The sequence below is a fragment of the Cricetulus griseus genome, chromosome 5, assembly GCF_003668045.3.
Source record: "Cricetulus griseus strain 17A/GY chromosome 5, alternate assembly CriGri-PICRH-1.0, whole genome shotgun sequence".
NCBI lineage: Eukaryota > Metazoa > Chordata > Mammalia > Rodentia > Cricetidae > Cricetulus > Cricetulus griseus.
Window position 1 is genome coordinate 179,230,248 of NC_048598.1, and position 26,757 is coordinate 179,257,004.

The 26,757-nt window shown below is 41.9% G+C and overlaps 4 gene segments (V, D, J or C); all 4 read left to right on the forward strand.

Annotated features, from left to right (window-relative positions):
- Positions 1-217: 217 nt before the first annotated feature.
- On the forward strand, positions 218-755 carry LOC118239002. The segment is given in 2 exon segments: positions 218-260; positions 343-755. Coding segments are annotated over 2 exon segments (456 nt in total).
- Positions 756-7,166: 6,411 nt separating this feature from the next.
- On the forward strand, positions 7,167-7,608 carry LOC118239003. The segment is given in 2 exon segments: positions 7,167-7,212; positions 7,292-7,608. Coding segments are annotated over 2 exon segments (363 nt in total).
- A 12,715-nt stretch (positions 7,609-20,323) lies between these two features.
- LOC118239004 lies at positions 20,324-20,944 on the forward strand. The segment is given in 2 exon segments: positions 20,324-20,369; positions 20,451-20,944. Coding segments are annotated over 2 exon segments (540 nt in total).
- Positions 20,945-24,600: 3,656 nt separating this feature from the next.
- LOC113839077 lies at positions 24,601-25,165 on the forward strand. The segment is given in 2 exon segments: positions 24,601-24,646; positions 24,744-25,165. Coding segments are annotated over 2 exon segments (468 nt in total).
- The last annotated feature ends 1,592 nt before the right edge of the window (positions 25,166-26,757 follow it).

Below are 26,757 nucleotides of genomic sequence, written 5' to 3' on the forward strand. Positions count from 1 at the left end.
CATCCAGACTCACACTTTAGGAAGTCAGAGGCAATGATGGCCATATTGAAAGAAGGGAATGGAGTGGAATCCACCTTCCTCATATATAAAGACAAGGCTGACTCCCCACATGCAAATGCATCTTCTAGCTCTAAGTTAAATCCCCTCCTGAGCTGTGGGAGCTCACATCTCTCTCACAGGAGGCTGACCTCTGAGAAAAGGGGGTGTAGCCTAGAAGATGAGACTGTTGGGTCTTCTGTACCTGGTGACAGCCCTTCCTGGTGAGTGTGACCATTTCATACATGTGTCCATGAGGGGATGTGACAACATGTGATTGACAGAATTGACTCTTCCTGTCTGCAGGTGTCCTGTCCCAGATCCAGCTTCAAGAGTCAGGACCTGGCCTGGTGAAGCCCTCACAGTCGCTGTCCCTCACTTGCTCTGTCACTGGTTTCTCCATCACCACCAGTGGTTATAACTGGAACTGGATCAGGCAGTTCCCAGGGAAGAAGCTGGAGTGGATGGGGTACATATATTATGATGGTAGCACCTACTACAACCCATCCCTCAAGAGCCGCATCTCCATCACCAGAGACACAATCAAGAACCAGTTCTTCCTGCAGCTGAACTCTGTGACCACTGAGGACACAGCCACATATTTCTGTGCAAGACACACAGTGAGTGGACTTCAGCATGAGCCCAGACAAAAACCTCCCTGCATTGGACCTCTTGGCCAGCAGGGGTCGCTGAGGCCTAAGGAAGCACAGGAACTGTAAGTCTTTAGAGCAGGGAAAGAAAAACGCATGATTTCCTCTGCCTTTGCTTTCCACTTTTCCTCTATGCAGAGAGAAGGACAGGGGTCTTTTCTCTCTCTGATGTTGAAATGCTGTGTTTATGTGAAGTAACATTTGTTTGTGTCTCACTGTGATTCTCAGGACATGTTGTACAGTAATATTTCTTGTCATTTTGAATGTGGACAAAGTCTTTACCAGCTGAAGTATCTCTCTCTGTGTTTAGGAATATGTTTTGATGAAAACAACTTATTAGAACTCTGCTGATCTCACACGGCAGTACTTTTCACATAAAAATCTGATTCCACTTTGATTGCTCGCGCACTCCACTCTCAGTAACATCTGTGTGTTACAGCTCACCCTAGCCTGCTCACACACAGCAGTTGAAGGGATGCCTACAGAATGAGACACAGAGTGATAAGGGGGTCGATAGTGCAGAGTGGTCATGGAAGGACGGTGCAGCTTGTTCTATGAACAAAGGATAGTTGGTCATCTTCATTTTCACAGAGCAGGGTCAGGACGGTATGATCCTCCTCGTGTCCCATTTGTGTGGGAGCAGGCAAATAGGTTGGGATCAAGAAAGTATCCAGAAGGGAAATTAGGTGAGATCTATGGGTGAACTGGGGATGGGAGAGGGTGGTTAGAGAGAAGGGAGGGAGGATGAGCACATGAGAGAGCAGCGTGGTCAAGGAAGCCGGAAGGGATGCAGTAAAGAGCAAGGGAAGAGATATCTTAGTAGAGAGAGCCACTATGGGGTTAGGGAGAAACTGGTGCCAGAGTTCTTCCCAAGATTTCACAAGGGTTTCCTCAGCTAAGACTCCTAGCAATAGTAGAGAGGATGCCAGAAATTGCCTACCTCTGTAACCAGATTGCTGAATAACCCAAGTCTCACCATAGAGCCTTCATCCAGTAATTGATGGAACCAGGCACTGAGATCCATAACCAAGAACCAGGCCAAGCTCTGGGAATACAGCTGAAGAGAGGTAGGAGGGAAAATATGAGCAAAGAGGTCAAGATCATGATGGAGATATCCACAGAGACAGCTGAACCAAGCTTGTGAAAACCAATGAACTCTAGACCTAAAACTATAGAGACTCCAGGTGACAAAGCTAGGCCCTCTGTAAATGGGAGACAGTTGGGAAGCCTGAACCATCAGAGGGTCTCCTGGCAGTAGGACCATGATACCAACCTGGTATATGAACTAGCTCCTTAGAGGCCATTCCCTATGGTGGATGCCATGCTCAGTGGCAGCAGGAGCACATTAGAATCATGATAGAATCCTGGTACATGAGCTGGCTTGTTGGAGCCCAGTCACCATGATAGGATTCCAAGCTCAGCCTTAATGCATTGTAGAAGGACATGGCTCTGCCCCAAACCATTGTGTCAGAATTTGTTGACTCCCCATGAGAGCCCTTACCCGTGAGGAGAGTGGATTGAGGATGATCTGGGGGGATGAGGATGGGGTAGGAGGAGGTGTGGGAGTGAAAAAATGTGGTTGGAATGTTAAATGAAATTTAAAAGAACAAATAAAGTATATACAAAGAACATACCCCTGAGGTCTGTGCCTCTGTTTCCTCTAGGAAACTCAGGGTGAATCATCCTGTCCATGAGGCACGGTTGACATTCAGTGTTCTCCCCTCTTGTCTCCTCTGCAGACTCAACCACTGAGAGCAGCCTCAAGTCATAGCCTCAGGCGCATAGCCCATCTCGGACCTTTGACCCCAATCTCCTTCTCACAGGAGCTCCATTAAAGTGGGTGTGTCCAGGACTGCTTCTCTGCTCAAGGCTGTTCTCAGAAGTGACAGTAACAGGGTTTAAGGAAAGGCAACTGGGCATGTGGCTCATTGTGTGTGTGACCGATGGTGACGTTCACTGTTCTCATAGTGTGTGTGACTGATGGTGATGTTCACTGTTCTCATAGTGTGTGTGACTGATGGTGATGTTCACGGTTCTCATAGTGTGAGTGACCGATGGTGATGTTCACTGTTCTCATAGTGTGTGTGACTGATGGTGACGTTCACTGTTCTCATTGTGTGTTTGACCGATGGTGACGTTCACTGTTCTCATTGTGTGTGTGACCGATGGTGATGTTCACTGTTCTCATAGTGTGTGTGACTGATGGTGACGTTCACTGTTCTCATTGTGTGTGTGACCGATGGTGATGTTCACTGTTCTCATAGTGTGTGTGACCGATGATGACGTTCACTGTTCTCATAGTGTGTGTGACCGATGGTGATGTTCACTGTTCTCATAGTGTGTGTGACCGATGGTGACGTTCACTGTTCTCATAGTGTGTGTGACCGATGGTGATGTTCACTGTTCTCATAGTGTGTGTGACCGATGGTGACGTTCACTGTTCTCTTAGTGTGTGTGACTGATGGTGATGTTCACTGTTCTCATAGTGTGTGTGACCGATGATGACGTTCACTGTTCTCATAGTGTGTGTGACCGATTGTGATGTTCACTGTTCTCATAGTGTGTGTGACTGATGGTGACGTTCACTGTTCTCATAGTGTGTGTGACTGATGGTGATGTTCACTGTTCTCATAGTGTGTGTGACTGATGGTGATGTTCACGGTTCTCATAGTGTGAGTGACCGATGGTGATGTTCACTGTTCTCATAGTGTGTGTGACTGATGGTGACGTTCACTGTTCTCATTGTGTGTTTGACCGATGGTGACGTTCACTGTTCTCATTGTGTGTGTGACCGATGGTGATGTTCACTGTTCTCATAGTGTGTGTGACTGATGGTGACGTTCACTGTTCTCATAGTGTGTGTGACCCATGGTGTTGTTCACTGTTCTCATAGTGTGTGTGACCGATGGTGATGTTCACTGTTCTCGAGTTTCCTGTCCAGGTGTAGCTACAGGAGTCATATTTGTCCTGGTGAACCCCCCACGGGCCCTGTCCCTCAAATGTGCTGCCTCTAGATTATCTGTGACCAACTCTAACATTAACTGGGCCAAAAGCACCCAAAGAAGGATGACAATATGCTTACACTTTACAATCAATTGTTGGAGTCACAGCTGCTTTGACAACAAGCTGGGCTCCTACTCAGGTGGCAATGGGGAAAGGGTAGTGGGATCCCCAGCTCAGAATGTAAGAGGATTAATTCTATCAGCAGCAGCCCTGGGGTGGGTGCTCATTAGACTGCTTTCATGTCACCAACCAACAGAAACAATTTGTACTGAAAGGTGCCAAATTCCCAAATATGGTTTATAAACGTTTGTTTTCACTGAAATGTGATTGGTTGTAAATGGTTAAGGTCATAACCAATCTCTTAAAAAATGGGGAAATATTATATAGGAATGAACACTTTGTATTGGTATGGGTTTTCATTTATTGATACAAATTTAGCATCAATTTTGATAGATATATATTTCTCCTCTTGTTTGGATATTGTGTTTGTATAGCTCATTTAAAAATGTAATGTACAAATAAGTAGAATTAGATGGTTACCTATAATATTCAAAACTTATAGTTAGGTTATCTAGGTTTTCTACATATATAGAGTTATATTTCAAATGGATAGGCACTTTTCAAACCTTTCAAAGACCTACAGTATATGGCATTTAAAGTGGTTTAGGGTTTTTCATGACAGTGAGACACAACTGCTCCTGGCAATACCAACTGCATGAGAAAGGAAGGAGGGCATCAAAGAGACGCCTTACAGAATTACTTTCAATATGGTAAGACTAGCCATTTGGGCAAAAAAAAAACTGCTCTTGCCAGATTGTTTGACTGTGTTCTGTGTAAACTTGACATACAGGATCCACAGGAAAGTGACTGCTGAAATCAGATGAGACATTGCTGCAGGGTTCCTGCTTCGTGGAAAAGTCTGTCAGACATTCTGAAGGACACAGAGAAAAATGAATGACAAACTACCAATACAGGCAGACAGCTCAAAATTTCCTGATTCACTAAGAAGTCTGCCAGACACAATGTGGCCTATGGGCAGGAAATGGATGCCCCAACATTACAGAGGCATGTCCAGATTATGAGATGTCTTTGTCAGTTCTAGAGTTTATAAACTATTCTTCTATGGTCTTTGAAGGGGTTGAAGACAGATAGTTATGGTTTTCCTTAGTTATGATAAAAGATAAGTTGCATAAAAGACTTTAGACTCACAAAGGCAGGATAAATGATAGAATACTTTCTTTAAATCTTGCTAAATGTTAATGGACGAGATACTAAAATTATAGTTCTTGCTTCATAAGTGTTTTGTTATATATAATTTGACTCTGTAAAGTTTAAACCTTTTTTTATTTAGACAGAAAAGAGGAGATGATGGGAGATGTCATTTTGTAAATATGTTTGTCTTATTGGTTGATGAATAAAACACTGTGGCCAACAGAGCAGCAAGATAGGCAGGTTTAGGAGATGTGGAGGATTCTGGGAAGTGTAGACAGAGAACGGTCATCTTGTGATCCCAGGGAGATGAGGACATGAGTGAGTCGTTCTCCACTAAGATAAGACCATGTAGAAATTCTTCAATTAATATAAATGGGTTAATAATAAAGACAAAACTAGCCAATAAGCCAACCGTTTATAATTAATATGATGTCTGAGTGTTCATTTGGGACCAGGCTGTCAGGAAGGAGTGCTCATAACATTTCCCAAATCCAAATTGTGGAGTGTCTCTGAGACAGGTCTTTGTTCTGGGCACAGGGAGCCACCATGATGCTCTGACCATCAGCCAGTGACCAGCATGCTGCAGGGAGACAGTGTTCCATCAGGGGGCGCCAAACTCCGTGGTTTCAACTGTATCCTTGAGCAGATGCACAGAAGGCCAGAAAGCACTTCCTGTGAGCCCTGGCTTCCTCTTCCAGCCCAGTGTGCAGAAGAAACTGCAGGACCTTGGAGCTGGCAGGACCCCACACAGTACAAACGTCAGGTTTATGTACACAGCACTCTGGTTCGCATTTTTTTGTTTCCTGTCTCACTCCCACAGTTAATGTTTTGCACTATGTTATAATTGCTTGTCCTGAGGCCACACTATCAGCACAGACCACATGCACATTCAAACACCACTGGTTTCTTCACTTCTGATTCACTTTACCTCATTTGTGAGACACCCCTAGTATCTCTACTTTCTCAGATGCCTGTTCATTGCAAAGCTTCTTGATGACTCCAGGCCCTGTATGTTTCTATTGGTCAATGTACTGTTGCTCTTTGTGTCTCATTACAAGCATCAAATGTGGGAAGTAGGTTGAGTCAGATTCCTTTAATGTCAAGCAGTCTTGTTATTTTGGGATTAGAAAAGAACAGAAATGAGTTTGACATGAGCAAGTCTTCTCATGGGATTTCAAATTATCCAGTGTATATGGTCTCTGCTGCAGTTTCTTCATTGGATTCTTTATTGTCTGTTACAAAACTACAAGAAATGAATCCAGAAATTTTATTTAAGGGTGACATTTTTCACATGAGTTGATTTATTATTAAAGTAGTCTATAATCAAATTATTATAATTCTTGCTATTTGTCAATGTCTTTGTATGAGTACATGATCAAGACTGTAGTTGCCCCAAGAAACCAAAAGAGTTGGCTCCTAAGGAGTAAGAATTCTTTGTATGTTGAGCTACTTGATGTTCTAGAAATAAAACTCAGGTTTTTTGAAAGTCAGTACATTTGTTTAACTGCTGATCCTCTCATCAGATATCTAAACTGTTCTGTGTTATGAATCTGCTTCACTATTTTTATTACAATATTTTTAAATTTTTTTTATATTAATACAGGTACATCATTTCCTCCAAACCCCCATGGAACTTCTTACAATTTTTAATATTTATAATATTTATTACATGACATATGTAAAAAGAGAGCACAGAATTCATAGTTTTGAATACAAATGAACTTTATTTCCAATCTCTTCATCAATACTGGCAGACACTGACATGGGAGTGCCGAGGGCCACAGAGTCCAAGAATAGCACACATTTAGAAGTGATGTGAGTCAGGGAAGGAGAAATGCAGAGGTCTCAGTGAGCAGACACCGTCTCCCTTGGAAAGGTTAAGGTTGCTGACTCTCAATAGGACGGGGACGTGATGAATAGAAGACAAAGACCACTGCTGCCCTGTTGAATGGAATCAAGCAGTGAGACTGTGAGATGCCCAGGTGGAGATGTCCCTGTGCAGACCCAGCATAAACAGAAGCCTTGGGGGTCAACAGAGCCAGTGTGAAATCATAAACACCAGATGCTGGAAGACATGGTGTTAGCCACCTGGAGTCTTGGAGCCTTGTATATTAGATTTGCATTCAGTTTTGTTTAGGACTTGGTAATATTCAAATGTGCTCTATGCAAAACCTTTAGAGTAGAAATCTGAGGCTCATCTCCCTCACTGAGCAAGGGAGAGCCTGATTAGTCTCAGAAAACTACAGATCCCCAAATTCATACAGCATGGGGTGGGTGTGGAGGCTCCTTTTTCTGCTGGAAGCTGCCCAAAGTAAGACATCAGAGCCCACAGCCACAGGGTAAACTGAGGCAGTTCCATGACTTCTCACTTCCCCATGTTCTCTCCACAGGTGTCCAAACACAGATCCAGCTGGTGCAGTCAGGAGCAGAGGTGAAGCAACCTGGGCAGTCAGTGAAGATCTCCTGCAAGGCTTCAGGGTACACCTTCACAGAACAAGGAATGCAATGGCTGAGGCAGGCACCAGGACAGGACATAAAGTGGATGGGCTGGATCAATACCAACACTGGGAAGACAACATATGCTGATGACTTCACTGGACAGATTCTTTTCTCTTTGGACACCTCTGTCAGCACTGCATATCTACAGATCAACAGCCTCAAGTTTGAAGACACGGCCATGTATTACTGTACGAGATACACAGTGTGAAAAACCACATCCTGAAGGTGTCAGAAAAGCTCAAGGAAGTGGTTCTTCTGTGCCCAGACAGCAACAGAGGAAATATCTGCCTTCCTCCATGACTAGGATTATGACATTAGAGATTAGACACACAGGAAATTGATGTGTGTTCTTCGGTTGAATATTCACAGTTCTGTGTTGACAATCCAGCCACACGAATAGGAGAGGCAACGTGGTATAGCATCATTAACTTGGTATACAACCCACACTTAGCCAGGCATTGGTGGTGCTCACCTTTAATCCCAGCACTCCTAGGCAGAGGCAGGCAGATCTCTGTCAGGTTGAAGCCAGCCTCCTCTACAAAGAGTGCCAGGATAGGTTCCAAAACTCACAGTTAAATCCTGTCTTGAAAAAGAAAAACCAAAACAAAACCAAAACAAAAACCTACTGTTGTCATAACATATCTTATATAAATGCAGTAAACTTTTAACAAACAATTCTGAAACCATGTTTTGAAACAGTATCCTCAGCCTCTATCATGCTGTCACAGAGAAGAACACTCCTCGGGTGAGCTACATGCTTACAAATGAGAGTGCAAAGAAGGAGAAGACAGCTCTGCTGGGAAGTGCTGACCTTCAGAGCAGCCACTGTTGATGACAAACATCCACAGACACCTGTGCTTGTATTAGGTCTGCTTAGGAGCCTCTCAAAGAATGTGTGTATTCCAAGATAAAACACACACTTATCTCAAGAATTGAATATTTATACCTGCTCAAATGTATGGTACAATGTTAAAACACACAAACACAAAAGTATGATATTTTCAAAAATCATCACTGAAAAAATAATAAAAAGGAAATTTCCAGTACAAGATTAAAATGTAAAAAGAAAATCTTTAGGGAGAAATAACTAAATTTGAGTATTGAATCTGGATTTCAGCTCTGGTAGATTAGATATGGGTGTTATGATCCCCGGTGTCAGTTCCAGGCCAAGGGCTTCTTTCATCTTCACTGAACATTTCCAGTCACAATCCTAAATTAGTATTCCTTTCTTTCTAGCTTTCAGGTTGTGGTGACTTTATTATACTACATAGACTTATCTGCATTGTTGTGAATTGTGTTTATCTTATTGTTCATAATGTGCATGTTATAAATACAGTAATTGTCTCCAGAGAAGCCTGCTCATACTGTCATCAATTATAAAACCAAGACTTGTAAATTCTTTGTTATTTCAATCTCCTATGTGTTGTTTAATTTTCCTATAGAAATTTTTAAACAGAAAGATCCAGTCAATATTCAAACTCCCCAAGTTCCTACATTGTAATTTGTAGAAACCTTGTGACAGATGCCTTTTCCTTACTATGTGAGACATCAGGTGAATTACCTGAGGAAACCCGTTTGTCTAAAGGGAACATCTGTGCTGACAGTGATGACATCTGTTTTCCAAACATGGGTTGTTCCCTCTTCCCGATATCACTGTGCATGGAAGGTGCTGGCTGTGTCCTCAGGTACTTCTCTCTTTTTCTGGATCTCACTTCCAGAGCTCAGCATCCTTTTATTTCAAGGCGTGTCATGGATGCTAAAGACTGCCAGAGGCTGTGATGTGTTTGCTATGTAGAAGCCGAGTGGAAAGCAGCTGTGGAATAGCAGAGCAGACTCTCAGGGATAAGAGCATGATTGGATCACTGTGTGTACACACGTGTAACCTGTAGGCAAACATTAATCTGCAAAAATATGCTGCGTATCAGGGTTCAGATGCTCTTCATTTGATGTAAACAGGATCATCGCTCAAATGCATTTCACTCCCACAAAAGGTTTCCAGATTTAAAAATTTCTAGTGTCTCGTAATCTTGATTTTATATCTCTGTGTGTAAATTTATTTGACTACCTATTCAAGGCTTACTAAAAGTGGGGATGTTAAAGCAAAGTTAACATACAGTGTTTGTTTGCATGATATCTCTTCTGTGCCCAGACACAACCTCAATGTGAGGATGCTCAGGACCAGCAGGGGGCGCTGTAAACCCAACTTTCTCCAGGAAAGAAACTATAGTAGACGAGAGAAACATCTGGAGAGTGAGGAGTCCTCTGAGACCCCAAGGTTTCCTGTCCTGACCTCAAGTACCTGCAGAGACCATGTAATTCTCGTGACATAGCTACTGTGACAAGACTCCTAATAACCCGCTGGGTTCATTAGGATGAAAGGTGCCTGGTCTCTAACAAGAGGTTCAGAGCTTAGGTCCACTGAGTCTTAAACCTCAAACTTCACAGCAGATTTCAATTTATTGTAATGTTTACCCTCAGTAAACAACTGGATATGTAGAAGATGAGTATTAGTGGATACTCATTCTCAAGTTGAGTCATTGGCTAAAGAGCCCTCATGAAATCCCACAAATAAGGTACTACTAGTTGCTCCCCCAAAAACTGATGATAACACCCTATCATTGAAGATACTACTTTATATTTCAGTGAACAAAAAGAAGTTGAGCTTGAGCCCAAGTAAAAACTTCACCTCTCCTGAGGAGCATTCACAGTGTTGGATGCATTTAGTATGTTATCAGGCAACAAATATGTTTATCCTTACAATTGACGGGGAGTTGGCAGAGAACAACAAATGAACACTGTGTGCAGATGAGAGACTTGGGAGCACTGGATCCTAAAAGGGCGATCTTCCATAACCTTCACCTCAGGACCAAGGAACCAATGTAGGGGCAGCGGTGGAAAGATTGCAGGTGCCAGAGGTGATGGAGGACTCCCAAGAAATAGTTACCTCTGGACACAAAGGACTGATGGATATATCAACTCAGGGAGACTGTAGAGGCAAGCACACAGTGTGCCTATGTGCAAACTGATTGGGTCCCAGTGCTGAGAGGAGAACTGGACATGGGCTACCACATCCAACCCAGAAGCTACCTGAAGTTGGTACCTAATGGCATAATTAGTCTTTTTCAGATTATCTCCCTGGTCTATATGAGGACTCTTGAAGGTAGGCCCTATTTCCAGGAGTTGGATAAACAAAACTAACACAATGGCATATTTGTTCAGTGATTGTCTTATTCTTAAATACCTTTGTTTAGGATTTTTTGTCCTGTTATACTGTTTATTGTGTATTTTCATTCCAATTTTGTGTTCTCTCTCTCTCTCTCTCTCTCTCTCTCTCTCTCTCTCTGTCTGTCTGTCTCTCTCTCTCTCCCTCTGTGTGTGTGTGTGTGTGTGTGTGTGTGTATGAGAGAGAGAGATTCACTCCATAGCTCACAGCTAATTGTGTAACATTTAAGAGAACCCTCTGAAGCAGGCAACAGATATTTGCTCTTCAAAGTTTGTGTGAGGAGATACCATACCTAGAGGATAGTAAAGATTTCAACTGACATAAATTTTCCATTCACTGCAACCTGATGGATTTTAATAAAGGTAGATTTTCCATATTCAGAGACAATTCTAAGAACACACTGGATATTCATGTAGGCAGTTTGTGCTGACTAAATGTGTTATTTACTACTGTGTGTGAAACACAGTGAGTGGTCATCTTTTGGATTCCAAACATAGACACAAACCTCCCTGCAGGAGCGCTCAGAACCAGCAGGGGGCGCAGATCACACATGGAGGGGAGGACAGTGCAATGACAGGTGCAGATAAATTTGGAGGCTGGTGCTGAGGTCTCAGCTGTCACTTCATAAGGATTTCCTTGAATATTTCCTGCACTTGTGGTCTCTAGTTGCCTTGAGATCTGAGGGTGGAGCTAGCTACTACTTAACCACAGAATCCTGGCAGTGGAGAAACATACCTTTAATCCCAGCATTCTTTGCTGACACCTTTAATCCAGGAACTTGGGAGGTGGAGACAGGAAGAGATAAAGTGGCATGTGGACAGGATCTCAGCCTTTTTGGATGCAGGAACAAAGCAGGTAGGAAGCAACTGGCAGCTCTTCCCCATTCTCTGACCGTCTAGGTTCTGACCCTGATCTCTTACTTCTGGCTTTTATTGATTAAGATTCATGAGAAGACATTTCAGGTGCTTCACTTCCAAACGCCACCTGAGTTAGCATATTTGCACGTTCCGTAGTGAAACAGGTGTCTCTTTGGCTTCTTTTCCCCAGTGGGATTGGGCTTTCCCTGGATTCCCCTCCTCAGACTTCTGACAGGCCATTAACAGCAGCTGTGTGTACTCACCAGGCTTTTCAGAGCCTGCCATCTCCACTCAGAGTCAATAAGTATCACATTTCACCATCAGCAGCAGCAGATTTGGAGGACCGTGGGTGTATGTTTTTCTTATTGGTTGATAAATAAAGTACTATTGGCCTATAGAGAAGCAAGTTAGTCGGGACTAGGAGTTGAAAAGGATTCTGGGAAGTGTAGTAAAGAGAAGTCGTGTGATCCAGGCAGGAAGTGACATAACAGGCCTACAAAGAATATAAACAGAGACAAGCAGGAAATCGCTCTTTTCTTCCTCCTCTCTTCTCTGTGGAGCCACCATGTGATCCCAGAAAGAAGACACATTCTGCCACCATCCTCGATAAGTCCTTATACATGTATAGATTAGTAGTTATGGTTGATAATTAAGCCTGAGCTAGCAAGTAATAAATCTTAGTCATTGGCCAGCAGCATTGTACCTAATAATTTCTGTGTGTTACTTTGGGTTCATATGTGGCAGCAGGGATTGGGCGACTTTGAGTAAAGATTTATTGTTACAGAGGGAATTAGTTTAAAAGATTTTTCCACTGCAAAAAAAATTAGAAACACCATTATGATAGAAGGAGTTATGTCACTGTATGTGTGGTTTTGAAATGGAACAATTAAATGAGGGGATAATTAACTTAGATAGAGTCCATGTAATGCCAGTTATTAACATTACTGAATTGATCATTCTTTTCCCTTAAAATGTTGGCTGATGTGAGTGCCAACTTGTTCAAAATGAGTGCCAAGATACAGGTCTTAGAGAGTTAATAAAGAAAGTAATTTCATTTTGACTAAGTTACAAGGTTTAAGAGATATTCAGACAAATACAGAGGAATTGAGAGATACACACTCAGTATTACATTATAAGATTGGAGAAGAACAGATCAAGGTTTTCAAACAACCAACCTTAATTTATCCAGTCACCTTACAGGAACAGCTGCCAAATGGCAGATATCCCCCAGGCTGTGCAAGAGCTGACTGGATTAATGCAGGAATGATACATTTGAGGAGATTTAAGGAAGGGGTAGTCTCATATGGTATGCATTTACATTTTGTGAGGCAAATGTTAAATTCATAGTTAACTAGTGGCAGAATTATCCCACAGTGACTGGAAAGACTTGGCTACAGCAGTATTGGAGCCTGGTCATCAACTGCAGTGGAGAACCTGGTGCGAAGATGAGGCTAGGACCATTGAACACCAAAGTAGGGATAGAGGTACTGAAACTTCCCAAGACCAAGATCTTGGAGAGGGCAATCATGCTAGTGTGTGTGTGTGTGTGTGTGTGTGTGTGTGTGTGTGTGTGTGTGTGTGTTGTTCATTTTATTTACCAGTTTAATTTCTAAAGAGAGAGGGGGCAGGGAAGAATGATTGACCTTGGAATGGTGGAGAGATGTGAGCACTTTGGGGGAGATGAGAGAAGAATTGTGATCACAATGTATTGTATGTAAATGTTATTTTCAATGAGAAAAATGTTACCAAGCTTGTATCCCTCTTGTGTCTTATGGTTTAATTGAAATAAACAAATGCTAGTTTGCTTTCAAAATAGTCTTGCCACTACTTTGCCAATAAATGTCTCTGTCTTGACAGGGAAGAATTGTCGTAGGAATAGTACACAGCTGGGAAATATTTGATGAAGATAAAAATTCTGACACCCACTCATCCATACACCCAGGAGTCTTGTATATTGAGATATAGGAATTTAGATTTCTTCAATTTGTAATATTAAGATATTTTTCAATGACAAATTTCTCCATGCATGAGTAAAACTTTATGTTCTATTCTGCTTCTTCTCTCTTTCATATTTAATCCTCCTTTTTCTTATGTATATATAGACTTATGTATCTATATTTACATACCTATGTATACATTATACACATTCCTAAATATATAAATACAGGCTTCTCAGTTCATATAATGTTCCTTGCAAATATGATTTATTGGATTTTTCTAATGGTGTGCTCTTCTCTCTGACGAGTGTTGCTCAGACACACAGTTCCTTAGCTGTCTGTGTCCCTGTGACTAGGCTTGAGGACAGGGGAGCTGCCCTCCTTTTGTGTTAGCATACCTACTGATGCCTTCATTGTTTGGGTCACACTTCAGCAGACATGTTGTTTAGATTTAATGGTTATTTCTTCTTTAACCTGTCTAGGAGAGAGAATCCTGCATTAAATAAACTGTTCTTCTTCATCATGAATTTTTTTCCTCACACTGTTGAGGTGATCTCTGAGCCTTAGGTCCAGGAGTTATGCTGTAGATCTTCAGTTGGGGCTTGCCTGCACAAGTCCACATCTTTCTATGTTAAGGTTCTCTGTAATGGTCACCAGGTGTTGCAAAGAGAACTTTGCTTGATGATGGAGATAACTTATCTGCAGGAAGAGGATAAATATTGAGAATGTAATTAGAGGCTATGTTATTTAATAAAGTGGAAGTTATCGCTCTCCTCCAACACATATGACTTGATACACACTGATTTTGTCTAGGTTTCCAGAACGAGGCATGGAATTCTACTTACTGAGAGCTATAAGTCAGAGCTTTAAGGTCTCCTATTATCAGGATTCCTAACTTTGTTTTCAATATCTTTTTTTTGTTTGTTTTGTTTTTCGAGACAGGGTTTCCCTGTGTAGCTTTGGAGCCTATCCTGGCGCTTGCTCTGTAGACCAGGCTGGCCTCGAACTTACAGAGATCCAACTGCCTCTGCCTCCCGAGTGCTGGGATTAAAGGCGTGCGCCACCAACGCCCGGCTATTTTCAATATCTTTTTAAGAAATCAGTTATCTTCTGGTTTTATTGTTTTAGCTTTCTACAAAATATTTATTTTAATCAATTTGTTCTTGAAGTAGTGTAAGAGAAACATCTTTCTGACAAATCCCCAAGTTTGTATTTGTGCTCCCATCTTAGTAAAGGCATATGGAACATTACACTATCATATTTTGTTCACTATCTCTATCTTTAATAGATAAAAGGCTTTATTAAGTAACCAGGTCCTTCCACATTCTGTCTCCAAGCCAGACCCAGCACATCTCTCTGTATCGACAGTGGGCTTAGTGCCCAATGTTCTTTTGCAATAGATGAGAGTCCCACTCATAGGAAGTCATCCAGTTTCATGGTCATGTTCTAATTGGTGGTCTCCTGAATAAACTCTGCCTGCCTGACTATTACCTGTGAACACTGCAGATGCCGCTAGATCTTAGGGTGGCTGGATTATTTCCTATGTGAGAGCTGCTGTGAGAAGCTTTATACATTGGCATGTGAGATTTCTGTGTATCCTGTAGTATTCCACATAGGTTGACAATGGTTTCTTCCTGGTGATGTCATCTTTAACTGAAATCAGTATTAGCAACTAAAAATTCTGTTTTGATTTTTATTTTCACTGTATAATTTATCTTTCTAATATTTATTCTTCCTGTTTATGCTTAAATGAAATTTGCTTTGGAAAATATATACTAGACCTTTTATAATTTTCATCCAATTAAGATGACAAATTCTTTCGACCTGTTGTTTAATGGCATGCCCAGAAATGTTAACTGTGGTGGACTTGCTTTAAAATAAAGCATCCAACTGCTTACTTCAGGTACTTTCTTCTTTTTCATCTTTTTCTACCAACACTTGTTTTAGTTTAGATTGCTGCATTGCATGTCCTTTGAAGAAATATTTAATGATGCCTTAGATATCAATTTCACTGTCTGTCTTGAGGATTAAAGAGTGATATTAAGTTATCTGATTCTACCTTATTTCTTTCCACACCTCCAAAGATACTATTTACATTACAGAAGTAACAATATTTCCCTGTAATTTCACCTATTTACTTTTCTTGGCATAAAATATAAAAGTGGTTATCATTCAGGCTTTGTCTTTCCTGAGTCAGTGTTTGAATAGTGTGTATGTGTGTACTCCTGTGAGAGTGTGTGTTTATGTGTCGGTACTTGTGACCTGCTGGAGTACATGTTAGATCACTGTGTTTAAGGATAGGTGATTAATATCAAGTGGATTCCTTTTCAGATATTTATACCTGAGATTTTCATATATACCTGTTTTTTTCACTCACATATTGGGTTTCAAATGACTCACCTTTGACAACCAGTGTTCCCTCTCTGCTTTCTTTCTTCCTCTCCATCCTCACTCCTTTTGTTATGGAATTACATATAGAACCATCTGGAATTTGCCTCACAGGTGACCTTGGACCAATGGTGATCAATGGTGTCCTCTGTAGATTAAAACTTCCTGGCTCTTCTCTTTGACTGTTTATTCCAGCAGGCTTTGTTTCCACAAGGGTCAGTGACTCCATTAGACACATTTTCTACCAGGATCCTGAGTATCTCACGAGAGGAGGTTGGGAAACATTTTCAGATATACTGTGACATGCTATCTTTCAGTGCCCACTACAGAACGTGTTATAGAGCAGAAAGACATGCAAATAAGGCCTCTCTCCTCCCATGATAACCAGCCCAGCACTGACCCTGAAGCCCAGACAAAGGAGCCCATCCCTGGAATCTCAGGTCTTCACACTCAGTGATCAGCACTGAACACAGTTCACAACATGGGTTTGGGGCTGATTTGGGTTTTCTTTGTTGCTCTTTTAAAAGGTGATTAATGGAGATGAGATACGCAGTGTGTTAGTGGATATGAGCTCGATGGAGCTTGTGTGGCATTTTACTGACAGTATTCTCTGGGTTTGCAGGTGTCCAGTGTGAGCAGCACCTGGTGTATTCTGGGGGCGACCTGGTACAGCCTGGGGGGTCCCTGACACTCTCCTGTGTAGCTCTGGATTCACCTTTACTAGCGACTGGATGAAATGGGTTCGCCAAGCTCCAGGGAAGGGGCAGGAGTGGGTTGCAGACATTAATGGAGACAGCAGTGCCAAAAGATATGTGCCATCGGTGAAGGGACGATTCGCCATCTACAGAGACAATGGCAAGAGCGCTCTGTACCTACAAATGAACAGTCTAAAGACTGAGGACACAGCCACTTATTAATGTGCTAGTTACACAATGATGAGACTTAAGTGTGAACCCAGACATAAACCTCACCGTGAGGCCGCTCACGACCACCAGGGGGCGCAGTGCACACACAGAACATGGATTCAGTCCAGGAGATAATACAGAGGTGATCCTCTCAGGTGTCTGGGCTCCACTTTTCCTTGCTGTTTCAGGGAAATTCTCTATACACGTGTGCTCTGAAGGGATGCAGTACATCACGTCTTCTCCTTGTACTATTTTAAAAACAAGGCACAGTCCCCCATGCACAAGATGCAAACTGACAGCTCTGAGGACACAAAGGACCCTGACATACGCATGGAAATCACATAATAAGGAATTCCGTGGACATTCTTGGGTCTCTTCTTACTCTATGCAGAGCCTTCGTCAGATTTCTTGATTTTAATGCTCATGAATGTGTGTTTAAGGGAAAACCAGGAGGAAGGTTGGGCAAAGATCATTAGACCATCCACCCTGGCAGGTCTGGAACCTCCCCTCTCTACTCTCCCTGAGGACTGTGCACTTCAGTTCACATGTGACCTGGCTGTGCTTTTAACTAACTCTGTTCATTACTCCATGACTGTCATCTCTGTTCATCATGGAAAATTGTATAAAACAAGCCCATCAGGAAAAGTTCATGAGAAATGAGATTAAGCAAGAATCTATTTACCTAGAAAATCACTTGCAAACATGCACGTGTACGCACACACACACACACACACACAGACACACACACACACACACACACAAACATGCACACCGACAAATACAGAGAGACAAACACACACACACACACACACACACACACACACACACACACACACACACAATTTGCCATCATAGATCACATTGTATCTATCTGTTACATCAGTTGCAGAGCCAGATCATTTGGCTGAGAGCCACAGAAATTCTAACTTCAGTCTCTGCAAAATTCACCTCATTGTGCAAACTGGTAAGGACACCTATCTTAGTTACTTTTCTAGTGTTGTGATAAAATACCCTGACCAAGCATTGTAAAAAAAGAAGCAATTCATTGGGCTTACAGCTTCAGAGCTTTACAGTGGACGATGGGTGAATAAAGGCTTGGTGACTTGAGAGATCATAGCTTGATCTATGAGCAAGAACCAGTGGTCTCTGAAACAGCATGGGTCTGTAGAATCCCCAGTGATTTCCCAATGACACACTTTCCTCAACAAGGTCACACTTCCTAACCTTTACAAACAGTTCCAACAAGTGAGAACCAAGGATTCAAACCTGTGAGCCTATGGGGGACCACCTCACTTTCAGTCCCTGAAGAACTCGCAGTGTAGGCGATTAGTAAGGTCTGAGCAAGATGGAGGCTGGAAGGGAAGGAGGCACTTCTTCTTAGGGATTTCAAGATGTAACCGATTCTGTCAACTGAATCTAGGTATGTTGGGGCAGCTGTAACAGAGTGGGTCCATGAAAAGTTTTCTATCACATGTGATGTTCATGATGTATAAAGAAGCAAATTCCATAGGAATCAACTCATGGAACAGGAAACTGATATTTTAGGTCAGGTCATATCACAGGGACAGAGAGGAACCTGAAGTTTGCAGTAGAGTTTGGCCAGCTGCCAAAAAGATCTGCTTCAATATCCTATTTTTAAGAAGAGCTACATAAGTCCGGTGGTGATGGTGGTACACTCATTTAATCCCAGCATATGGGAGGCAAAAGTCAGTCAGTCTCTGTGAGTTGGAGGCCAGCCTGGTATACAGAACAAGTTCCAGGACAGGCTCAGAAAATATGTAGGGAATACCTGTCCCAAAAACCATAAACAAACACAGAATAGTAACACGTTCCTGCAACTGATCAAATTTAAGAAACCTTCCTATGCAAGAACCTATGAAGAAGAGTAGTTAGAATGATTCTAAGAACCAGAGGTTGTAGAAAACATGAAGGAATCAGTGTTTTCCAGACACAACATGGCAGAAACACATGTGAACTCACAGAGTCAGTGACAGAATGATTCTCTGATGAACACGGAAGTGAATTCCGGGGTTGCTGTCCCACCAGACCCCACCACCAATTCTGCCCCAAAATGAGCACACAGAGACATTAATTATAAACCTGATGGGTGATGGCTAGGGCTTCTTACTGGCTAGCTCTCTCTTAATTATTGCCCCATTTCTTTCACTTTTTTGGTTTTAGAGAAAGGGTTTCTCTGTGTAGCCTTGGCGACTACTCTGGCACTCGCTCTGGAGACCAGGCTGTCCAAGAAATCTGCCTGCCTCTGCCTCCTGAGTGCTGGGATTAAAGGCGTGTGCCACCAATGCCCGGCTAATTATTACCCTATTTCTATCAAGCTAAATATTTCCATGTGGTCTTTTCTTACCAGAGAAGGTTCCAGTTCTGTTACTCCTCCCTTGATTGCATGGTGTCTCCTCTCAGGCCTCTCTGCTTTCCTCTTCCCAGAATTCTACTGATCTAGCAACCCAAACTATTATTCCTGCTTGGATAATGGGCAAACAGTGTTTTATTTATCAACTAATACAAGCATTCATAATGACAACCTGCACTCAGGAAGGCATCTCTTAGTGGCTGTGAAAACTAGACTTTAGGCCTTATCTGCTCTCTGCTGGAGAAGTCATTTGGAAGCCCAAACACCTCATCCTGCAGAGTTACATCTACAGCCTTAGATCTACAGTCATGACAGGCCTTCAGGACAGGTTGATACATAGTGTGCAAAAACTTGTGGAATGAATCAACCAATATATAGATTACACTTAAAGCCCACTCCATGCAATGGAACCAATCCTGACACTATTGTGGCCAAGAACCTAAGATTAGACAAGTGAGACCTGGAGAATAACAAATATTCATGTTATCCTAAAGTAACTAGCAATAAAATAACTTCAGTGAATTCTCCTATATTCATAGATCAGTGTGTTGCTCATTTGTTATCATAGAGCCTCCTGCAATATTCAAGAATACAAAGATTAACTGGAGAATGTGTGAAAAGTAAGAGACCTTGGGACATTTAATGTGATGTCTTCTTCAATTCTGTCCCCACAGAGCTTATGGAACCCTGCAAAAGATGATGCTCATAGATGATAAATTCCTGCGGGAATGGAGGACACCAAGGAGACAAAGCTTTCCAGGCAAAACAGGATTGGTGCAGATGTGAACTCACTGATGTTGTTATTTAAGAAAAGAAGAAAATGAAAGAATTCAAATTTTCCCAATTTAGGAGCATTGGAAAATTCCAATCACATTCATTAACCCCCACCTGAAACCAGTTTGGTCACCAATAGGACCAAGTATCTCAGGGTGCCATTCTATCTTTAAATTGAGAGAATAGTGACTGTTATTATGTTCACAGGGTCTGCACAGGACTCGGGAATGTCTGCCTCCTCACACAAGATTAGGACTTGGACCTCAGCATCCTGCTGGCTGGTCCAGGTTTCCTCTACCTCCTTCTTCTCCAGCTGAAATAAGACCTTATCTATGAATAATCTTGCTCATGAATATGCAAATCATGAGTCTGTGGTGAGTCTGTGGTGGTAAATACAGGGATGTCCACACCACCACCAACATATGATCAGTGTCCTCTCCTCAGTCACTGAGCACACAGGTCCTCACCATGGGATGGAGCTGGTTCATCCTCTTCCTGGTGACAGCAGCTACAGGTTAGGGCCCCAAGTTCCATACTTGAGGAGGGACCATGCACTCAGGGGACAGTGACATCTACTCTGTCTTTCTCTTCACAGGTGTCCACTCCCAGGTCCAGCTGCAGCAGTCTGAGGCTGAGATGGTGAAGCCTGGAGCCTCAGTGAAGCTGTCCTGCAAGACTTCAGGCTACACCTTCATTTATCAGTATATACACTGGGTGGAGCAGAAGCCTGGACAGGGCTTGGAGTGGATTGGAAATTTTTTTCCTAATACTGGTTATACTGACCTCAATCAGAAGTTCAAGGGCAAGGCCAAACTGACTGCAGACAAATCCTCCAGCACAGCATTCATGGAGCTCAGAAGTCTGACATCAGAGGACTCTGCTGTCTATTACTGTACAATATACAGCAACACTCAGTGTTGCAACCACATCCAGAGTGTATCAGAAACCAGGGAGGAGCAGGAAGCTGAGATGACAGAGATCAGTCTGGAGACTTACACAGAAATAATCATCCCGAGTGTCTGTTACTCTGCTTCCTCCTCACAGTCCTGCAGTGCCTTGGTCAGCTTTGCAGAAGGACTGCTGGGATGATGCATTGCTGATTAAGGATGCTCCCAGAGTAGACCATACATTGACCAGCACTTTACAAGGGACCACTACCACTGACATGCTTTTCCTTTATAAAACACAAAGGGAAAACTGTGGCAATACATTATGAATGAGTATCTCTCTAATCTATGATTTTTTCTGCTCTGCAAATGATAAACTGCAGTCAGAGGATTCCCTACAGTGAGAACTGTAGGGAATTGTGATCAAAGCAAGAAGGTGGAGTTGTGATGTAATTCAAGAAAACACTGTTCTTTCCTTGTGATGTGAGCTGAGGTGAAATCAAACTGGATTAGATACAGGAAGAGAAAAATAGACAAGAAGGGGTGCTCTCAGGGCCTAGAGCCACTTACTGGTTCCATTGACTTAAGGAGTGTAAATTTCCCTTTTCTTCAGGACCTCACAACCACCCAGACACATGAGGGAGGAACTTTTGGAAGAAGTCCAGGCTCCTGTTTATTTTGATGACAGGTATTTTCACAATTTACATTCTCAAGAAGGTATATTCACTCTAACCTTCCCTAATAATGAGGGGTACATAATACTACACTGTTATGGTAAATCTTTCTGCAAAAGGCTGCCGAGTCCCACCGCCACGTGTGAGCTTTACACCAGCTGCATGCTTGAGTTAGGGCCCAAATGAATACACAGAAACTTGTATTAGGTACAATGCTGCTTGGCCACTTACTAGGATTCTCATCTGTTAGCTTAGTTTTAACTATCATAAACCTTTTCATTTTATAAGACTTACCTTATCGGACGCCTTATTGGCGTCCCTCCTTGCCAGTGGATCACATCGTGCTGCTGGAGCAGGAGCAGGAGCAGAAGGGAAATGAGAGCCAATTCCTGTTTCTCCTTGGTAAAATATAAGTCTCCTTGCTATGTCACTTCCTGCCTGGATCACCACTTCTCCACTACATTTCCCAGAATCCTCTTTGACTCTTAGTCCGGTCTAAATTGCTGTTAAACATACACAGTACATTTCCCATCACCACACTAATTCAATAAATGTTCCCAACTCATTGCACCAAATGAGTAAATTTAATTCATTAGTGATTCCTCACACAATATTCTAAAATGCATAGATTCAAACACATTCACAATAAACTTAAGACTCAAAAGTAATCCTTCCACAGCACCTCAAGAAAAGAAATCAAAGTTTTCCTGTTGGTGTCATTTAACCTAGAGAAAGCTCAGATTTGAGTTCTTTAAATCACTCCCCTTGACTTCTTTTGTTCTCGTATGTCTCTTACATGACTCTAAATCTCTGTCTCCATCTCCATGTCTCTTCCCGCCTCCCTCTCTCTCCCTTCCCCTTCCCCCCTATCTCCTGTCTGTGCTACAACCATCATTGTTCATCCATCAATATCTCTCTGTTTTCTTCCACTATTCTGGGCATTCATTTTAGAAATTTATTTAAACATATGTTTTGTGTTTTCATCAAATGATTGTCACAACACAAATAAAACACACATGTGATAGATACTCTTGATTCAGGAGCATGGAAGAGCACATCACTTAGGTTTAGAACTGTTCTCAAATGTTATGGAACAAAAAGGAACCTGAGTCAAAAAACAGCCACCACTAACACACTCTGTCATTCCTTTCCTCACTCAGAAGGACCACACTCTCCTCTGCTCAGCCTTCAGCCTTTTCTGTCTTAGTCATGTCCATCCCCAGTGAAAAACGTATCTCTCATACTAAAATGTTCCTCTAAGATTGCCAGGGAACCTGTGACACAATTCCCATAGCAAATAAACAGGGAAAAAGCGAATTAAAACTGCAAGTTTATGAAGCTGAAAATTTATATTTTATTTTGGAGTGAGAGATAAATGTTCAGAAAAGAAAATTTGTTTTTGTCATCTCTGCATACAATGCACAGTCCTGGATAATCAAGGGTCTGTGTTTGAACAGGTTCTTTCTATAGAACAGCTAAGCACTAGGACCCTGAAATCATGCTGGGGAAACATCAAATGAAATTTCCCCTAATGCTTTGCCCTCATCACACCTGATATCAAAGTGTAATCATTTCATTTTATACCCCTCTACCTGTAGTTATGGAATCAATATAATATTTTATATACCTTCAATTTCTAAGTACCCTTATGATGCCAATCCAAGCAACCATGCTTACTTTTATGTGAATTTATGTTTGTTCCAGTCTGCTGCAAGTAATTTTACTAGATCATGACTATGAGAAACTGTGTGTGAATATCATCCAGCCGTTCTTGTGAGAAGAAACCCACTGAGATGACACCCTCTAACTGTGAAAAGAGCATAGAAATGAACAAAGACCATGCAGCAGAATCTAATATCCACATTCCAGACTTTGTTGGATCTTATAGATCAGTCATACTGCAGATCAGAAGCAACTCCAATAACAAATTAACCTGATGATTTTGGAGCACAGAGTAGTGGGGGATGACCACACCTCAGCCATTCAGAGCCCACAAAACAGGTGCAAAGACAGAACAGCAGGGGGGTCACTGCATGTGTCTGGAGTTTCTTCCTTTAGTCTACCCACACATAACCAGGCTAAATAAGTGAAACCTGGCAGAGAAATGATTTGGTCATGAAAGGACTCAAAACAGAAGTGACTTCAGATCAGGCACTCACTGCATTTAGTTGCTTTAAATGAAGTCACTTTCCTGCAAGTGCCACAGAATCAATCATGTCATAGTCTGTAAGAACTCTTAGCCATAATGATGTTTCTGTAATAGTTGAATTAATTAATGCATTAAACAATTAATTCCCAGCTTTCCTTTCTAATACAGAGTGACTATTTTAGGGGACCACTTGAAAATGATCCCACAATCACCAAGAAAATCCTACATACTAAGGGGATTGGAGAGACTGGAAGACATAAACCATTGCACTACAGACCATGTAACAGATTTTTCTCTGTCCTGTTGTAATCACAGACAAGGATTCTATGTTCAGTTTGAGGAAATTAATGGCAGAAATGACAAAGATGTTAACTAACACATCCCAAACACAAACATATGGCATAAAGGTAAAAGAAGATTGTGATGTGTTCATATTTCACAAGGATTAGCCTCTGTACTATTAATGTTTATTTAATGTGCATATTTGTTATACACACACATACTTACATATATATATATATATGTATATATATATGTATGTATTCATGATGAGGATAAAACTTGTGTCTTGTGCATGTTAAACTTTCCCCACCATGCTGTCCCAGCCTAGTTTCAATACTGTAATTTAATGTACACTTCAGTATTCATCTATCTTTACATTCGTTCCCACTGAATTATCAAATTGTAATGTTTAATTTTTAAACTTCTATGAACTTACTTTATAATATCTGATAAGATGAGTTCATGTATAAAAAGAAAAAATTAAGGATGTTGAATCTTTTTATAAACAAATCATAAAAAATATTTTAATGAAATCATCGTCCTCACTAATTCATTTTCTCTCAGAAATTAGTACCATTACCTGCTGCCTCTAAGGCTCACACACACCAGAGAATAAGATATATCAGGAAGATATGCAAATACTGCCTCCCTCTGCTCACAAAAACCAGCCCTGCCCTCACCCCGCAGGTCAGGCAGAGGACTCTAGCCCTGTCTTCCCATTAAGTGAGCAGCACTGAAAACATGACAATCAACATGGGGTTGGGGCTGCACTGGGTTTTCTTTGTTGCTCTTTTAAAAGGTAGATAACACGGTATACTGAGTGTGTGAGGAGACATGAGTGAGAGAGACAGTAGATTTTGTGACAGTTTCTTCATCAGGCTCCTGTCTGTTTGCAGGTGTCCACTGTGAGGCGCAGCTGGTTGAGTCTGGTGGAGGATTGGTGAAGCCTGCAGGGTCACTGAAACTCTCCTGTTCAGCCTCTGGATTCACCTTCACTGACTATGCCATGAACTGGGTCCGCCAGGCTCCAGGGAAGGGGCTGGAGTGGGTTGCTCGCATAAGCACTCAACCTAGTAATTATGCAACTTATTATGTGGATTCGGTGAAAGGCAGATTCACCATCTCCAGAGATGATTCCCAAAGCATGGCCTACCTGCAAATGAACAACCTGAGAACTGAGGACACGGCCACTTATTACTGTACAGCTGACACAGTGAGGAGTCTGCAGTGTGAGCCCAGACAAAAACCTCCCTGCCGGGTTCCCAAGACCGGCAGGGGGCGCTCAGCAAACATAAAGCCCAGATTCAGACATAATTGATTTATTTATTTTTCTGTTTTATCTGGGTGTCCTCTCTGTTTACTGTTATTTTGGGATCCTTTTAATAATTATAGACTCAGGAATTGATCACCGCCTCTAAAAATTATGGCTTCTGTTTTGACGAACATTCTTAACACAAATATGCCACCTAGTACTCTCTGAACAAATGCAGAAAGTGTCTATGAGGGAAGAGTGATTCTCTGTGGTCAGTTGTTGGGGAAGCTCTGGAGACTCACATGGACTTTTCCCTCATACTGAGGTTGGGGCAGATCCTCGAGAGGAACAGTGTTAGTAATTCATAGTGAACCAAATGGAAGTGGAGCCGGGCTCATTCTCAGTAAGCATCTGAGTTGTCCAAACCACTCTCCTCTTCTGCACAGCTGGGCATATAAGGCTAAGAAGTGATAGCGTTGAAATTTTATCATTTTCATTACTCCATTCAACATGGTGTCTTCTGCTTCTGTATTGAATTAGAATATTCAAGTTCTGACGTCTCTGCGCTAACTCAGAGAGCTCAGCCGCTCACCTGGAGCTAAGGGATGGCTGCTGTGTGGTCTGGGCAGTGTCCTTCCTGTGAGCTTCTACTGTGGATTCTCAGATCCCGTTCTGGTTGCCTTTGGTTATGAATCCATTCTCACTATATTCAGAAGTTTCCTGGTCAAGCTGCCCTCAGGACTCAGAGAGTGAGCAGTTTAAAATTGACGACACTGACCCCAGAGTCCTATGTTGTTAATAATGTGAACTTATGCATCTACAAGTCTACCAGTATTGGGCAAATATTTTGGAGAAAATATTTTGATCATGTGGAAATTTTCATATTTACTTGCAAATGTATATATATATATATATATATATATATATATATATATATATGGAAGAAAACAGCCACTTACAAACTCAAAATTAGTTGCAAGGTAAAATAAAGAAAATGCTGTTTTTGGTGATCATTGGCTTATTGGAATGTAGCTCATGATCTGAGCACCTTGTGTAGACAAGGAAGATTAGCAAGTCAAGGGTAGTCTCAGGACACAGCTGGTTCCAGGGCACTTGTAACCATTTGATACCTTGTTTTAACCAGGAACAAAAGGAAACCATGAGGCTCCTTTAAACAGTCTTACTATCAGGATTATTCCAGGGTCCTGGATGAATCAATGGGTCACAAAACAAAACACCTGTGTCTCTAGAGTTGAAATCCTCTTCCTGAGTGTTCCCCTTAAGGAAGAGCCTGCATGACGTGAGAGAATGGAGGACAATGGCTGGAGAAACTTTGCAGCTGTCACTGAGAAGTCCCTCAGTGTGTCAGTGATGCATTCAAGGATCAGATCTCCCTGAAGCTGAGCTCAGCTCCCACTGAAGACACAACCCTGCCTTACAGTGCAGCAGAAACAACCTCAATGTGAGGATGCTCAGGACCAGCAGGGGGCGCTATAGACTCAACTTTCACCAGGAAAGAAAATATAGAACTTGAGAGAAACATCTGGAGAGTAAGGAAGTCCTCAGGGACCCTAAGGTTTCCTGTTCTGACCTCAAATAACTGCAGAGACCATGTAATTCTTCTGAAGTAGCTACTGTGACAAGACTCCAACTTAGTA